General features: G+C 47.1%; 1 protein-coding gene across 1 annotated transcript; it reads left to right on the forward strand.

Annotated features, from left to right (window-relative positions):
- Positions 1-880: 880 nt before the first annotated feature.
- On the forward strand, positions 881-16,885 carry LOC118650899 (sperm acrosome-associated protein 7-like). Its single transcript, XM_036299404.1, has 6 exons — positions 881-968; positions 2,015-2,074; positions 4,700-4,801; positions 5,892-5,981; positions 14,051-14,131; positions 16,800-16,885. Exons 1-6 carry the CDS (start codon positions 881-883, stop codon positions 16,883-16,885), a joined length of 507 nt encoding a protein of 168 aa, XP_036155297.1.
- Positions 16,886-18,114: the final 1,229 nt, after the last annotated feature.

The following is an 18,114-nucleotide window of genomic DNA, read 5'->3' on the forward strand; positions in this document are numbered from 1 at the left end:
CAGAGAACACATTGTAATAATTAGTTCCTTGGCCCAACTGGGCGTGGCTCCATGGTTGAGCGTTGACCTACAAACCAGGAGATTGCGGTTTGATTCCTGGTCAAGGCACAAGCCCGGGCCAATCAATGATTCTCTCTCATCACTGATGTTTCTCTCCCTCTCTAAAATCAATAAAAATATTTTTAAAAAAATAATAGTTATTTGACATGATTCTTACGAATCTGAGTTTGAGTATTCTTATTATTGATCTTTTCCCTTCCGGGGGTAGCCGTTGTTTTCCTTTGTCTCTGTCCTTGGTGTCCTTTGTCATAAAAAGGAGAATCATAGGTAACAACATAGGCTTAGGTCCTATAAGCTGTTGTTCAAGGCAGCCTTACCGACCAGTGAGTTTACGGTTCTCACCAGACCGGCATCCATTTGGTTAAACTTTTCTGTGAGTCACTAATAAAAATGATGATGGGATTCTCCTTCCATCCTGTTTTGTGTCCTGAGAGTTTGGCTTGACTCTCCCAAGACAAGGGACACCAAAGAGAATCCTAACGAACAAGCTTTGCTGAGTTTCCCTGACACGCTTACCTCATACTCTTTGACCTTTCAGAGTCCCCCACAACGGTCCACTCTTCATCAAACCTAGCATGAAAATACTTTGGCCCAACTGATTCTTCAAATCTTCATCTCCTATGAAGGCCTCCGTTCATGGCTCAGTCAGGCCCCACTCTCTTCCCAGTCACAGATCCTGTCTCCCACCCACCGGGCAGGGCCCAACTCACTTCCTGCTGTGATGTCACAGGCCCCCAAGCATTCCACAGTATCCTGGCTACGAAGGTGAGGGGCGCTGAGGGGCCTCAGAAGGAAGTCCTCCTCCTTCGGCTGAGGGAACATGGCAGCGAATAGAGGAGCGACCCTCTTTGTCCTGCTGCTGTGCTGCTGGCAAGAAGCTGAGGTCCAGTCAATGAACATATTTTCAGGTACAGTCGCAGTGGATCATGTGGCAGGTAGGAAACACGCTCCTTCCTCCCTGGGGCCTGAATCAGGCAGGTGGTCGCTTTCTGCCACAGGTCCCTTCTCCCCCATCTCCCCACATTTACCACTTATTCCCAGGGGAACAGAGTAAATTCAAGCCCTTTTTAAAATCTGGTACTCAGTGGGAGAGTAGCATACATTATGTATGCTGTTTATTATGGAAATGTGTGTGTGTGTGTGTGTGTGTGTGTGTGTGTGTGTGTGTGTGATTTTAGAGAGGGAGAGGGAGAGAGAGAAAGAGAAACATCAATGATGAGAGAGAATCATTGATCAGCTGCCTCCTGCATGCCCCATACTGGGGATTGAGCCCACAACCCGGGTATGTGTCCTTGACCGGAATTGAATGGGGATCTCCTGGTTCATAGGTCGATGGCTCAACCACTGAGCCACGCCAGCAAGGCTGTATATAACTATTTATTATGGAAATGTTCTAACTTACCCAAAAGTAGAGGAACAGTATAAAGAACCTCCATCACCTGCTTTCAATTATATATGTTTTGCCATCTTGTTTTTTTCTATACGCACATAGACACATTTGTTGTTCCTGGGAGTATTTTAGCACTGTCCAAGATGTCTTATCATTTTATGAAAATGTTTTCTTGCTAAGATAAGAACCTTTTTATTTGTATATGTCTACAATGTCATTAAACACTGACAAGGGTTTCAAAAATCCTGCAAACAAGCGAATATTGGCTAATACCCAGCCCATTTAAAATCTCCCCTGTGGTCTCAGAATGACCTTCTGCAGGTGGTTGGTTCTAATCACACCCAAGCAGCACCCATAGGCCTTTGGCTCTGGCTCCTTTATCCTGACCCCTTACATATTGAGAAATGGGACAGAGGACAGGGAGGCCACCTTGGCCACCAGTTTCCCGGTGAGAACCCAGACACAGGAGCTCCATGCAGGGCTCTGCAAAAGAAAATCTATTTAGAGGTCAGTGCAGATTCAATGAATATGGTTAAACTATTAGGGTTTTTATTACTTCACTAGGTCCAGCTTCTGAAACGTCATGGAAATCAGAACCTCAGGAGGATATACCTGGGATATTTGGTAAGGAGCCTCTTCTTACCAAACACCTGGTTTGTGTTTGGATGGGCTTGGGTGATTGGTCAGCGGGTGTTTTCCAGAAAACCTGCTGCAAAGTGCAAAAGGTGGAGGTGATTTGATTTGAGGCTAAAATCACATTCCCATGACCCCATAGCTCACGGCCTTTAGTATCTCCAGGAGACCGCCCCCTGCTTCCTGCATGGAGCAGATGGAATCCAGGAACTCCCACTGCTTTGCTCTGGTCAGCCAAGCTCCTGTCCCCTGCCTGTCCCTACCTGTCCCCGTTCTCTCTTACAGCTGAAGCATGCTGTGTGGTCACATCTGTAGAATCCCACCTTTCACACACAGCTGGCCTGCTCAAGACAGAGGCCAGGGACCAGAGCTGGCTCATCCTTGATCCTTCAGCACTTGGACAGTTTCTGGTCCACAATAGGTGCTCAATAAATGCTTGTGGTTCCCCTCAACATCTATTCTTCTCCATGACCCAGAATCTAACTAGACACCATGATTTTTTAGGAACTTAAAATTGGTTCTTCTGTATAATAGCTGGCTCAGAGAGTGGCCAAGGTCTTGTCAAGGTGGAAGCAGGTATTGCCAGAGCAGCTGCACCAGCTAAGACTGCGACTGGCTTCATGAGCAGAATCTGAGTGACAGTGGCTCAGCCATGCAGGGGTTGTGATCCTGCATCATCAGCAGCTCAATGACATGAGGCTTTATCCCTGTGGTCACCCTGGCCATTCCTTGAGCTCGTGTCCCAGGGTCACACATGGAGTCCACAGCTCCAGACATCATGGCCACTTCCAGGGCAGAAAAACTCAGGGGTGCATACAGTCCAGACACCATTTCCCTTTTATCAGGAAAAGCTAGATTCTTCACAGAGCCCAGAGACTCCCGCTTACCTTTGCATGTCCCATAGCCCACCCGCTCCTCAAGGTTCTCAAAGGACCCACCTGGGGTGCATACATCGCCCCCGCCAGGTTAAGGTTCTGTGGTGGAGGAAGGAGAACATGGCTGTTGAGTGGGAATGCGACAGAACCATGGAAGAGTATTACCCCATGTATGTTTGTGACACCATTGCTTCCAGTGATATTTAGTTCTTCATCCCCTTTATTCGTGTATTCCACATGAGTGGGAGCTGGGGTGACCAGTCTGCTTTGCATGAGGCTGTGGAGTTCCCAAGATGTGGGACATTCATGCTAAACCAGGAAAATCAGGGCAAACCAGGGCAGGTTGGTTGCCCTCAGCCCAACCCAACATGTGGACTGGCTGGTCAGGATGTCTATTGTGTTGCAGTTATGGGGGTGCTGGTCAGCGTAACCATTGTATTACACAGATGAAGGGTCCCGGTCAGCATGACCACTCTGTGTTGCAGAAATGGGGGCTGTTTAGGGTGCCCATTGTGTTGCAGAGATGAGGAGATGGTCAGGGTGACCATTGTGTTGCTGATACAGGGGGACTCATAGCTGCCATTGTCCCAGGCTATATATTAATGCTCATATGTACTGCTTTATTTTAACCTCATAAAAGTCTGATGTAATATAGACTCCATTTTACAGAAGACAAAACCGAAAGTCAGAGAGGAACTTGTCAAACGCACATTCCCATGAGGGTAGAACCAGAATGTGGGTCAAGTCTGTCCAACATAAAGCCCTGCCTAGACTAAGTTATAATCTTCCTAGGAGAGGTCAGAAGGATATAAGAGGAACAACATGCCACATTATGTAGCAACTAGAAAAGACATTTGTGCAAACACAGGGACAGCTTGGGGAAAGGCTCAAGGTGGGGACAGAATGACAACAGGGGCAGGAAGGAAATTATAACTATGCCCGAGGCCACGCTTCCAGCCTCATATCTTTGGGGGTCAATGTTTATTACTCAGGGAATCTGAATGGTCTCAGGTTTATTAGTTAGGGAGGCCCTTCCTCCTCAGACAAGTTTCTTTAGAAAGCCAACTCCTATGAGAGCATGAGTTGGGGGGGGCGGGGCGCGAGGAGGTTGGGGGTTAATGGGAAATGAGGACACGTTTGTAATACCTTAACCAATAAAGAAATAAAAAAAAAAAAGAAAGAAAGCCAACTTCTGGGTGGGTGGGAGGTCATCAACCAAGGATCTTGTGTGCATGTATGCATGGCCATGGACACAGACAATGGGGCAGTGAGGGTCTGGGACAAGGGGCAAGGTGGGGAGGGTGGGCTGGGTGGGGTCAATGAGGGGGGGGGGACATATGTAATGTAATACTTTCAACAATAAAGAATTATTTAAAAAAGGAAAGGAAAGCCTACCCTTGCCCTGGCTGGGTAGCTCAGTTGTTTGGGGCGTTGTTCCATACACCCAAAGGCTGCAGGTTTGATTCCCAATCAGGTCACACACCTAGGTTGTGGGTCAATCCCTGCTTGGGGTCTGTATCAGAGGCAACCGGTCAATGTTTCTCTCTAAAATAATAATCAATAAACATATCCTCAGGTGAGCAGAACAAGGAAAAAACTACTATAGAAGGTCAGTTCCCCTACCCGTGGAGTCACTGATTTCCTGCCTCCAGTCACAGATTTCGCAGAGCTGCCGTGTAGAGCAAAAAGGTGCGGGTTCTGCGCCACTGGCTTTAACATATCCTTGTGTGCTTTTCCCAAGATGAAATTCTAGTCCAAGAGTTTCTGGGTCCAGATAAATCAATATTGTTTGAAACACAAAGACCACAACAAAAGCCAATGAAGAGTACAAAGAAAAAAGCAAGTATACATGTTTTTAAACTCTTAATTGCATGTATTCCTAGGGGTCTATGGTATTAAATGCACAATCGCATCCTGGCCGGTTTGCTCAGGGGTTAGAGCATCAGCCCTCGGGCCTAAGGGTCTTGGGTTTTGATCCCCAGCCCTGGTCAGGGCTCCTGCAGGAAGCAACCAATTGATGTGTCTTTCTCCTCTCTCTCTCTCTCTCTTTCTTTCTCTCTCTCTCCCTCGCCCTTCCTCCCTCCCTCCCTCCCTTCCACTTGCTAAAAAAAAAAATCAATGGGCATAAAGCACAATCCCATCATTTTAGCATTCTTAAGGCAGCTACTTCTGGAGCAAAAGCAAATAGAGATGTGACCGAAGTGGTTGTCCCAAACCATGTCTATAAAAACCTAGACCGGCAGAAACAAGTTCACTTAATTTTGGAGTGGTCTCTGGGGTGCATGGGCAAGCAAGGCCTTGGGTTTGGGAGGAAAATGGGCTCCACCACTGCAGAAACAGGGGGCACAGGAAAATGGGAACTTCCCATAAGCCAGCATGTGTGATGCTCACCTAAGCTTCTTAGAGAGCAGGGCAATGACCATGACCCCATTTGATGGGATCAAACTAAGGTCTGAAAAAGGACGTGCCCAAGGCCACACTGCTAGTAGAGAATAAAAGCAAAGAATGTGCTTTTTCAAAGTGTAGCTTCATGTTAATAAAGTAGCGCACTGAGAACCAAGACAGAATATTTGGTTGACACCTGCTAAGGAGAAAGCAGGGCACCAGAAATCTACACACAGAGCATGAAAATGCACAAAGCAGCAGGGGAGTCCAGCTTTTTCTTGAAAGTTTGCATCCAGACATAAATTCTAAGTCCTGGCACTAGCTCACCAACATCCACCCAGACCCAACTGCTGGTTCAAGGCACTCAGGCGATGCCTGACTCTCTGGTTACACATTAACTTTCCAACACACATTTCCAGTGGAAACTCTATTAGCATTCCACCCTAACGTTTTAAAATAAAGTTTGGACCAAAATGTTCATGAAAGTATACATTTATGTTTTTCTCCATTTCCGCCCCCCCCCCCCCCCATGCTCTTCATCAAAAAAGCCCATATTAAAACCAATGATCAGACTGATACTGATAAGCATCATGAAAAGACATTCTCTTCCGGGAATGAAGACATACTTTTCCTTAATGGTAAGTGCAACCTGGTAATTCCCTTGCCTGAGTTCAGAGGCTGGTGGGGAGCACAGAGGGGCCTGATGGCTCCTTGTTAGAGAATGTAGAGTGTGGAGGATGGAGGATGGGGGTCATAGCTGCTTCACCAGGTCAGGCAGATTTCCCGTCTCTTTCAGGGCTGAGGGACAGCCAGCCCCCACCCCTGCTCATGGGTCAGACCCTGGAAAACTAGGGCCTAGAGGAGCTGGCAGGAATGTCGTCCCTGCAGGCAGGCGGGGGCCAGAGGGCAAGGAAGGCGCTGTCACACTGCCCATCCCCTCCCAAAGTTTCAGTTAAGTCACTGCTCCTCTCCTGGGCTGGGCCCAGAGTGTCCCCCAGGATGTCCCCAGGAGTGGGGGAAACAGACAAGTTTGCTGAAATGAAAAGCACTGTGTCAAGGCTCCAGGACTAAGGAGCCAGCATCCCATGGGTGACAGATCTTGTCTTTACCCTAAAGACTCAACAAGAAAGGACACCTGCGCAGCTCTTAGGACACCCCTCTGAGACCCCGTGGTGGACCTAGAGGAAGTCCAGGTTGCAGCTCCCAAGCCTGATGGTATAGCAGGCGCAGGAAGGGGAGCTGACTCAAATACATGCCCCCAGGCTCCACCGAGTGACTCTGCCGGAACCTGCAGTTCAGTCCATTCCTCCAAATAGCCTTCTCTGGGGAGCCAGCCTCTTGTGTTTGCAAGGACTGAACAAGAATAAGGTTCTAGTTGAAAGTAATATTTCTAACGCCTCTGGATTTGTCCCACCCACTGACGTCTGCCAGTTGCCAGATGGTTATAAATTAAATAGGGCTGGACATCTTTATGGCAGTGGGCCCACAACAGGAGAGGTGACAAGGTGGGTCTCTACTGAATGGACCGCCCATGAACCGGTCTCAAGAACACAATCTCTCTGCATTGTACTCATTCCCTAAAGAAGCAGGAGGAAGTAAGGATGGACTGAAAAGTCTGAGACAGGCTGAGAATGAGAGACCAGTGGGAAGAGTCTGAATCAGGGGTAAGAGATGAAGGAGAAAAAATGAACCAGTCACCAGGGTCTTCACAGGGACCATGAAATTTCCAAATCTGTCATGGGTGCAGGACTGCCCAGCACTACTGTGTTTGTCATCCCTGATCCTCTGCTCAGTCCTGAGACTGGTCTGGGGGCCTCCGCAGAGCCCTTGCTCTCTGAGTGGCCCTCTGAGCTGCCACTAGATTTCTCTGGGCCCCAAGGCAAAGGCCACACTTTGCTGTAAAGGAATCTGTTTAATTGAATTGTTTTTCTCCTATCCACCAAGCCGAGACCAGCCACTTCAGGGACTGAGAGAAAATAGAGGTTAAGTTCAGAGTCTTGGGAGGGATGGGCAAGGGCCAGCCTAGGAGGGGATTTGGGGCCAAACAGAAGCTAACCTATAGTCTGGGGCCAGGGAGGAGGTGGTGTCAGGGTTGCCAAGAAGAAGGAAGAGCAGGGGAACAGAGAGCAGTGTCCTCAGGTCACCATAGCGTACAATACCTGCTCTACTCTTAATGAACTGATACGAATGAAGGGAAAACCCAGAATGCCATTGCTTTTGGCCATTGGTCCCAGTAGCAGCTCTGTGAGCAGAGCCTTCTGGGCCACCCACCAGTTCTTGGGATGCAAAGACCCCACCTCTGGAGCAGCTGTTCTTCAGGTGGTTGCCCCAGGAGCAGAGGGGATGGTGGCCCACTGATCCTGCTTTGGACCCACCAGCTTCTTGACAAAAAGCCTAAGAGCCAGGGGCTGCGACTGGCACAAGCCCAGACCATTGGTGAGCCCAGAGCCAAGTCGTGGGGGTCCCTGAGATTTAGCACACGAGATAGAGATGTGTAGCAAATGAAATGAGGCCAGACCCCAGAAAGCCCAGGGTTCTAGTAAGTGACATGGTCAACCAGCGAGGCTGCAAATGCACATTTGGTTCCAAGACGCGCCCTTGTCTGCCCTTTTATAATGCTGGGTGTCAGGCTCATTGTTATTATTGTTTCTAAAAGAATGCTCGGGCCGAAACCGGTTTGGCTCAGTGGATAGAGCGTCGGCCTGCGGACTGAAAGGTCCCAGGTTCGATTCCGGTCAAGGGCATGTACTTGGGTTGCGGGCACATCCCCAGTAGAAGATGTGCAGGAGGCAGCTGATCGATGTTTCTCTCTCATCGATGTTTCTAACTCTCTATCTCTCTCCCTTCCTCTCTGTAAAAAATCAATAAAATATATTTAAAAAAAAAAAAAAAGAATTCTCGGGCCAGAGGCAGCAAGCCGGGCTCTTCAGCTTACCACCCTGCCCCTTTCTGCTTGGCTGAAAAGGCACAGGGGACTCTGGAAAAGCTTGTGGCGTGTGCTCTTTAAAGGACTTACATCCACAGCATTGGGGCTTTCTTAGACTGTGCACATAGTGTGCAGATACCAGTGGCATGCCCGCCTTCCGTGTGCTGATCATGAATTAAAAACACACAGGCAGCGCTGGCGACTCCCTGACACCCAGGCAGACCCATCTCTTTTTTTTTTTTTTTAATTATATTTCTTTATTGATTTCAGAGAGGAAGGGAGAAGGAGAGAGGGATAGAAACATCAATGATAAGAGAGAATCATTGATTGGCTGCCTCCCGCACACCCCCCACTGGGGAACAAGCCCGCAACCCAGGCATGTGCCCTTGGCCGGAATCGAACCTGGGACCCTTCAGTCCGCAGGCCGATGCTCCATCCACTAAGCCAAGCCGGCTAGGGCCAGACCCATCTCTTAAGCAATGTTCTGCCCCTCATCCTTAGGCTGAAGGACGTGAAGATGGGTGTGAATGGCAGGAGAGCTGCATTGGTCGGGGCAGATCAGATTGACTGCAGCTCTGAAACATTGTGCTATGGCTGTGTGTGTGTGTGTGTGTGTGTGTGTGTGTGTGTGTGTGTGTGTTTTCATCGTAATCATTTAGACTATTTGAGTATAATTCAGCTAGTAAAGGACTCCTATGCTGACATAACAGCTTCAGCTAGAGAATAAAATTCTTCTAGTCCTGCTCCTGTTTTTCAGATGGGGAAACGGAGGCACTCTTAGGTTAAGGGATTGCCCTGTATTACGCAGCAGGCTGTAGGTACACTGGACACTGGCACCCAGGCAGGACTGATCGCCATGGTATGAAGAGGTAGTTGGAGTTTTGCTAGAGGAGACAAACGCCTTAGCATTTTTGTTTGGTCACAATAGAAGCCTGAATGGGTGAGGTGGCCTATGGCCAGGAAGCCTGATGTGACAGTGAGCCAGGGAATGAGTGGATAGTGCCACAGGGATGCAGATGAAGTCTCCCAGGCCCATGGGAGAGCTGCTTCTTCACTTGCTGGGAAGGGAAACCAAGGCAGGCCTGTCGCTGCCTCACTCCCTGTTGTAATGCCTCCAAGCCGCAGAGGGAACAGGAACGAAATTGCTGAGCAGGATGGAGAATTAATTACATCCTCAGCAAAGATTACGCTGGTCCATCTGCATTAAAGACATTTATTTGCGAAATGTTGTTGTAGAGAGGCAGATTGTCTCTGGCTACCTATTAACGGAAGTGGGTTGCTGCTGCTGCTGCTGCTGCTGTGTGTGTGTGTGTGTGTGTGTGTGTGTGTGTGTGTGTGTGTGTGTTTGCGCTCACCTGGGCATAATCCCCAGTGTATAGGTACTCATGTTGGCATGTCTGGGAAATAGGTAACAGGAAAACAAAAGGACAGATAAAACAAAAACAGTGAGAGCATTTAAAACAGTTCCTACTCTGACATATTTTCAGAATTACCAAAGACTCTGTGAAAACAGCCCGAAGCATTTCCTGTGTTCCCTTCCCCTGGTATTCTCCTGTGCTAACGTCTTACGTGACTGAGCACAATTCCTAAAACCAGGACATTGACATGATGCAATACTGTCAAATGGCCTAGAGACCTGATTAAATTTTGCCAATTATCTTACTAATGCTTTTTGTTGGCTCTAGGATCCATCCAGGATTCCACTTTGCATTTAACTGTCATGTCACTTTAGTCTCCTCCAATCGGGGGGCGTTCCCTGTTGTGTCTTTATCTCTCATGACCTTGAGGAGCACTGCCTAGTTACTTTGTAGAATCTCTTTCCGTTTGAGATTGTCTGAATGATTAGATTCTGGTTATATATTTTTGGCAAGAATGTTGAAGTGATGTTATGCTTTTCTTTGTACAGTACATGAGGATGTGCTTGACATAGACCTATCTTATTACCTTGTTCAATTATTCAAGGTTGTGCCTACGAGGTTTCTCCATAATCAAGTTAATTAATATATTTTTCCTTTGTAAATAATTAGTACTTATTGGGAGGTACTTTCAGACCATAAAAATGTCCTATTCCTCATCATATTTTCACCTATTAATTTAGCGTCCACTGCTATTTACCTTTAAAAATTATGACTGTAGTAGTTGCCAAAAAAGTGATTTATCTATTTCTATCATTCCTTCTACAGTGATTAGTTAGACTTCTACTATATGGAAGAGCTCTAACTTCTCTCTGTTTATCCTGGGAAAGGGAAGAAATAAAACCCTCTGCCTTAGAGAGAGGAGTGGCAAATGCTCACACTGTCAGGACTCAGGCAGAGATCTGCTGCTATTGGAGAAGTTAGAGAATTAAAACGCTCTACCTCAAAAAAAAAATGATGAGGTATTGTATTGGGCCCAGTACTCTACACTAATACTATAGAAGTTGTTTTATAGGTTCCCCAATATTTTTCTATGTAAACAATCACATTTACAAATAAGGACATTTGTCTTTCTGACATGGATACCTTTTGTTTATTTTTCGTGTCTTATTGCACTGCCAGGACCTCTAGGAAGGTTTAAATAGAAGTGGTGAAAATGAGCATTCTTGGCTTCTCCCAGACCTCAATAGAAAACAGTTTAGCCTTTTGTCATTAAGTATGATGTTGGCTATAGATTTCTCACAGATTTAACGTATCAGTTTGAAAATTTCCTTATGATTTTTAGTATGCTGAGCAGGGGAACCTTTTGGCAACTCACTGACTCTATTTCCTGGGCTAGACTTATTCTCTCACACTAGTAAGAAGCATGATGGAACTTACAGTGGTATCGCCTTTTCCTGATATTTGATTTTTTAGCATATCCTATATAATAAAAGCCTAATATGCAAATTGACCGAACAGCTGAATGACCAGTCGCTATGACATGCACTGGCCACCAGGAGTCAGACGCTCAATGCAGGAGCTGCCCCCAGCCTGCAGGCCCCAGGCCAGCCAAGGCAGATGCCAGCAGGGTCCCCCCGATCACCCCACTGGTTGCCCTGCAAAGGGAGGCAACTGGGGGGGGAGGAGGAGGCTGGGGGTGGGGCCAGTGAGCAGGCAGCACCAGGTCGGCCAAGGTGGGTGTCAGCAGGGGCCCCCTGATCACCCTAACAGTTGCCCCACAGATCAGCCCTTGCCGGGGTCCAACCCCAGCAGGTCCAGGGGTCCCCAAAGGTGTGGATGGAGTCGGCGAAGAAGGAAGGACACGGAGACAGTGTTCAGTTGATCAGCAGCCTAGCCAGGATCTCCAGCCAAGTTCTGGTCTGGATCTCCAGAGAGGTTCTGCTTCAGATCTCCAGCCAGGTTCTGTGTCCATGTTCTCTTGCTAGGTTCTCCAGCCAGGTTCAGTCCAGGTTCTCCAGCCAGGTTCAGTCACCAGGTTCTAGTCAGGTTCTCTTGCCCATTTCTGTAGTCAGGTTCAGTCCAGGATCTTTTGCCATGTTCTCTCCAGCGAAGTTCTTCTGTCTCTAGTTCTGTGTAGGTTCTGTGCCTAGGTTCTGTCTCTCTTGGTTCCGTATACTAAGTTCTATCTCTTGCTGTCTTACTACATCTGTATTTATACCAGTTGATTCAATCCTACCAATCTCTATTACAAAGGTTAGGGCGTTTCTTATCTCCATTCCAGGGAGTAAAGATTATGTAGCTTAAGCATGATTGTTCGTAGTTAAAGTGATTAATTACCCACCTGGCACTAGTTAAGAGGTTTTATTCCCTCCCTAACTTCAGGGGAAAATCCCTACCTGGGGAAACAACCTTTCTCAGAGACCTTGGTTAAAACACATAGTGCCAAGAAGGTGAGCAAACATATTAAGAACAGTATGCCATATATGCCAGGTCCTTTGAAACAGCAAGGATGGACTGGCTCCTGGCAAATTCCCCCTTTTTTATTTTTTAAAAGCAGGCATTAAAAAGGAAAACCCCAAATGCTCTCTTGTATCCATTTTAAGAGTAGGATTGGCACTTTCCGCTATTACCTGAGTCCTGATCTATCACCCCAGGGAGAACTTGCCAATCCTACACTTTCCCGGGGTGGAAAGGCTGCAGTAGGGTTAAGGATAAGGCTCCTTGGGCCTACCTTCTCCCATGCCTTTACATTTACCTTTCCGGCACCTTTCCTTCCTCAGAAAAGCATGGACATACTTCTTATATAAAACGTTCTGTCTGACTGGGAGTAACCTTAATTCCTCTGCTAACAAGCATATGTGTTAAAAGATCAATACAGAGTCTTATTTCTTTAGACTCAGTATGGCATATCTTCTTAATCTAAAGATCAATACAGAGTTTTCTTTCTTTGGATTCAGTATGGCACATCTTCTCAATCTAAGTTCTGTACTATCCACCTTCTTACCCTACTTATCCTCTATAGGGGGGTCTGTAGCACCCTGGTGGAGTCCTATCCGTCCCGAGTGTGGGGGTTCTTAATGGGGAGGGGGGCTTACCTAGGGGAATCCTGTTTCAGGAGTTCCCAAAGGTGTGGACGGAGTCGGCGAAGACTATCCACCCTCTTCCTACGGTGGAGTCCTATCCATCCCGAGAGTGGGGCTTACCTAGGGGTCCCTGTTCGGGCGCCAGATGCCGGGGTCCAACCCCAGCAGGTCCAGGGGTCCCCAAAGGTGTGGATGGAGTCGGCGAAGAAGGAATGACATGGAGACAGCGTTCAGTTGATCAGCAGCCTAGCCAGGATCTCCAGCCAGGATCTCCAGCCAAGTTCTGGTCTGGATCTCCAGAGAGGTTCTGCTTAGGATCTCCAGCCAGGTTCTGTGTCCATGTTCTCTTGCTAGGTTCTCCAGGTTCTCCAGCCAGGTTCTGTAGCCATGTTCCCCCGCTAGGTTCTCCAGCCAGGTTCTGTCCAGGTTCTCCAGCCAGGTTCAGTCACCAGGTTCTAGTCAGGTTCTCTTGCCAATTTCTGTAGTCAGGTTCAGTCCAGGATCTTTTGCCATGTTCTCTCAATCTAAGTTCTGTGTTCTAAGTTCTGTGTTCTAAGTTCTGTGTTCTAAGTTCTGTGTCTTACTGTCTTGTTACATCTGTATTTATACCAGTTGATTCAATCCTATCAATCTCTATTACAAAGGTTAGGGCGTTTCTTATCTCCATTCCAGGGAGTAAAGATTATGTAGCTTAAGCATGATTGTTCATAGTTAAAGTGATTAATTACCCACCTGGCACTTAGTTAAGAGGTTTTATTCCCTCCCTAACTTCAGGGGAAAATCCCTACCTGGGGAAACAACCTTTCTCAGAGACCTTGGTTAAAACACATAGTGCCAAGAAGGTGAGCAAACATATTAAGAACAGTATGCCATATATGCCAGGTCCTTTGAAACAGCAAGGATGGACTGGCTCCCGGCAAGCCCTGATCCCAAGTCAGGCCTAGGGACCCTACCCATGCACAATTTTCATGCACCGGGCCTCTAGTTCTTCTATATTTGGCTTCTTAGTGATTCTTGTCATACCCTAATGGATATCTCATGATATGGGGGTGGAAGATAAAGAAAAAAGAGGCACATGCATAGCCTCTGTGTACTTGTTGATGAATACCAGAGTAAGTATTGACAAAGGAAATCCAGTTGATGCTTCCAGCACCTTTCCTAACTGATGGGGAGGAGAATCAAAGGCTTATAGTGGGTCACAGGAACTTGGGAGACAGTGCAAGGGAGAAGCTAAGAACTTAGGGTTGAAAGCCAGATGGCCCAGTTAAAAAGAAAAACGTGAGTTTGGAATTAAACCATAATTGTCAAATTTTTATCATTGTGCTTAATTTTTCCCACAGAAGAGGAGAAAGAAACACTTAATCAGATTAAAAGCCTAAGAATCCTGGAAAATATTATTGACAGTCTACAAAGAGCTTTAGGTAAATGGAACCTGGGACCATCTTGGTGATAGGTAAATGTGGGCCTTTTCTTTTTTGCTGGTATGAAGAGAAGTAAAGTGTCTACTCAAGGGACATGTGTGATTGTGAACAGCTCTCTGAAAAAGCAGATGACTCAGCCCTGGGTAGACCAGCTGTGAGCCCCACCGTAGTTTCCTGGTGGTTGTCAATGCAGGGACACCTGGCCCATTCAACTCTAAATCTGAGGAGTCATGGGCCATGTATGGGCATCCACTCTCCCTTCTCAGCCAGACTTATTGAGGGGCCCCTTCACTCTCCCAGGAATAACTGTGATGCTTGAGGCCACATAGTAGTGGTTGCCTGCCCCTATGACCAGGCCCAGGAAGGTCCCCAAACCATCTGTCACACCTGCCTCTCAATGAAGGTGGCCTCCCACTTGGGGCTGAGTCTCACATCAGTGGGGGTCCCTTGCCTCCCACCCTTTCCCACTGCCTTTTCAAATACAACTTCAATTGCTGAAGCTAGCCCGTGCATTTCCCCTGTGGCTTCTGCCCCTGGCTCCAGACTTCTCCCCAGAACTTTCCAGAATACCTCTGAGCCTCTTCTCCAGGCTAATCCTCCTCCGTCCTCCTAGCCTCTCTGAGTTATACTTCGCAATCACGTTGATGGTTCAATATCTCCAGCACGCTACATCCCACACATCTGCCCACACACTCTAAGACGGCATTGGTTCTGGGGATACATCCCACCATTAATTTCAAGCTAATGTTAATGAAAACTTCTAAGGATTTGGTAAATGTGCTATTGCTAAGCCACATGCAGTTGGCTTTTTGGAGGTCCAAGTGCAGGGCCAAACATTTAAACTTGGGCACCTTAATTCAACCTTCAATGTTTATTGAGCACCTCCCATGCACCAGGAACTATTCTAAGTTCTCAGGATTCATCACCATAGACACAGAGACCCCTACCCTTGTGGAGCTCACATTTGGAAGGGGGGTCAGATGTGTCTCTTGGTTCCAGCCTGTTGGGAAATTTGGGGGTCCTGACTCATCCTATGGGCTGCTCCTCCAAGCCCCTGATCATCCTGATGCGACAAGCCCACCATCTTGTCATTTAAATGCCAATGAGGATAGGATCTCGGGCACCTTACTAGACACCTCTCAGTTGTACAAGTTGTCATCAGGCACAGGCCAGTTGTTGTTCTGAAGTGGGGCTCTCCCCACCTCAGACTTTGCAGTGCCAGAGCCAGGTCTGGGGCCACAAAAATCTCAGGCCCCACGGTCTGCACCCTGTCCCCCAACAGGATCAGTCCAACACAGTCAGAGGTTGAGAGGGAGATTAGTGGTGGCTCGACCTGCTGAAAATTTACCTACTGTACTGTCATCCAGCCAATTTCTGTTGCTTTTATGTAGATTTCAGGAGAGACTTTGCCAAATTCCCAGTTCCCTGGGATTTGAGTGCTCTGACATCAGAACAATAAACTCTCCTATAACCCAAATGTCTAAAGACAGGGGCCTCTCCACTTAAAGACACTCCTATAAGTTATCCAGGTCCTATATATTTGGGGGAGGGGGGCGGTAGACAATGGAAGCTCCTTGAATGGCAGTTGGGTGTACAGGCCACAGCAATGCTTGGACAGGAAGGACCAAAAGTCCTTGACCTCCCCAAAATAACATCACAGGAATGGTTCCCCAGCAAACTGCCTCTGAGGGGAGAAGCCCAGCAAAGCTCTAAGAAGGTCCCCCATTGGGTTTTGGGGCAGAATGCCCTGGAAATGAGATGTTAAACCAAACAGACTAGCTGGGGCAAGTAGATTGCAGCCTGGCCTGCCAGATTCTCCTCTCTCCGCTCTGTCCTACTCTCCTTCCTCTATCTGGCTTCATGCTCCCTCAAGAACCTGCCAGTTCTCTTTCCTACACCTCACTCACTGCCCACCTCACCTAAACCCACACTTCTACTTTTTCCTTCATGCAAATAATGCACATGTGAGCCCTGACTGCTTTGGGGTTTCTGTCTTGCATATTTAACATCTTCTGAGCATCTCTAGAATGATGTCTGCACCTTAAACTTGGAATGCCCCATATCGATCGCATTCCCCACCCAGGACTCTCTCTTCTTACATCTCCTTCCAGTCACCCAGCTCCTCTGGGGAAACTGGAGAGGAGACTGCGGCTCACTGAGCATCTCAGCTACATGTAGAACCAGAGGATCTGACTCAGTGCTGATGGGAGCTGGGTAGTAGCTCAGAGCACAAGATTTGGACTGACCTGGCTTCAAATCTATACCTAGGCCAAAATGAGTTGTATGACATTGGGGTGACCTTCACCAAGCACCTCCTAAGCTTCAGCTTCTTCAGCTGCAAAGTAGGGTAGTCAGAGCACCTGCCTCATAGGGGAAGAAGGGGTTAGATAACATTTGCTGAGGGCTTAGCATGGAGCCTGCACACATACCCACCCCCCTGGACCTGTGGGGGGCCGGGGGGGGGCACACCTGAAGCGACCAGAGGAAAGTGTTTGCTTGTGGTTCAGGGACAACAAAGGAGTGAATCTAAAGCTGCTCCTAGCCCCATACGCTTCAGTCCTGCAGCCCCATCAGTATTCATTAATATGAGTGAACTATGGGAGGGTGTGAAATGCAGGCTCATAGCAACACCTAGAATTTTTAAAGAAAATCTCCTCTTTTCAAACAGTAAACACTCTCAAGCAAAGAAGAAAGAAAAACAAAAGTTTGTTCAAGGGATCCAACCACCACAGGGTGAAAGAAAGCCTAAACTGAGAAACCAAGACTACCTGAGGGACTGACCATTCACTCCCACCCTGTGGAATAAAAATAAAATAGAATTACAATTATACAGAATAAAGAAGAATAATTGTATTCAAGGAGTGCCAAATAAAATGAACATATTGAAATATTAAGTTAAAGGGCCTTGGCTGATGTGGCTCAGTTGGTTGCTGGTTCGAGTCCCAGTATGGGCACATGCCCATGTTTCGGGCTCAATCCCCACTGGGGGATGTGCAGGAGGCAGCTGATCAATGTTGTATTCTCACATCAATGTTTCTCTCTCTCTCTCCCTCTCCCTTCCTCTCTATATAAAAATCAATAAAAATAATTTTAAAAGAATATTGAGTTAAAGATAAGGTGTTTTTATTTTCTTAAAGAAAAAGAAAGAAAATCTGATTGAGCCTGAATAATAAGAGTGTTCAAAGCTTGCTAACAGAATGAGTTTTAAAGAAACATAACCTGTATAGTCAGGGTCCTTCAAAGAAACAGAACTAACAGGATGTATACATATAGAAATGTATTGTAAAAAATTGGCTCACGTGCCCTAGCCAGTTTGGCTCAGTGGATAGAGTATCGGCCTGCGGACCAAAGGGTCCCAGGTTCGATTCCCGTCAAGGGCACATACCTGGGTTGCAGGCTCCTCCCTGGCCCAGGCCCTGGTCATGGCTTGTGCAAGATGCAACCAATCAATGTGTTTCTCTCTGTCTTTCCCTTTCTCTTCCGCTCTCTCTAAAAAAGAAAATCAATGGAAAAATATCCTCAGGTGAAGATTAACAAAAAAAAAAAAAAAAAGAATTGGCTCACGCAATTATGGAGGCTGACAAATCCCAAGATCTGCAGTCAGCAAACCAGAGACTCAGGAGAACCACTGGTATATTTCCAGGAAGAGCCGATGTTCCAGTTCGAATCTGGAATCAGAAAAAGACTAATGTCCCCAGATCAAAGTTCATCTTCGAGGAGGAAAGCCAGCCTTTTGTTCAATTGAGGCCTCAACCGATCAGGTACGGTCCACCCACCTATGGAGGGCAATCTGCTTTTCTCAGCCTTCTCATTACAATGTTGATCTCATACAGACACAACTTCATAGAAACATCTAGAGAAATGTTTGATCAAATATCTGGGCATCCAGTGGTCAAGTTGACATATAAAATTAACCATTATATCCTGTGAATAATTCTGTACATGGAGAGCCAGAGCCTATGAAGGCCTGATAGTCAGCCCTC

This window comes from Myotis myotis, unplaced genomic scaffold, assembly GCF_014108235.1.
Source record: "Myotis myotis isolate mMyoMyo1 unplaced genomic scaffold, mMyoMyo1.p scaffold_m19_p_3, whole genome shotgun sequence".
NCBI lineage: Eukaryota > Metazoa > Chordata > Mammalia > Chiroptera > Vespertilionidae > Myotis > Myotis myotis.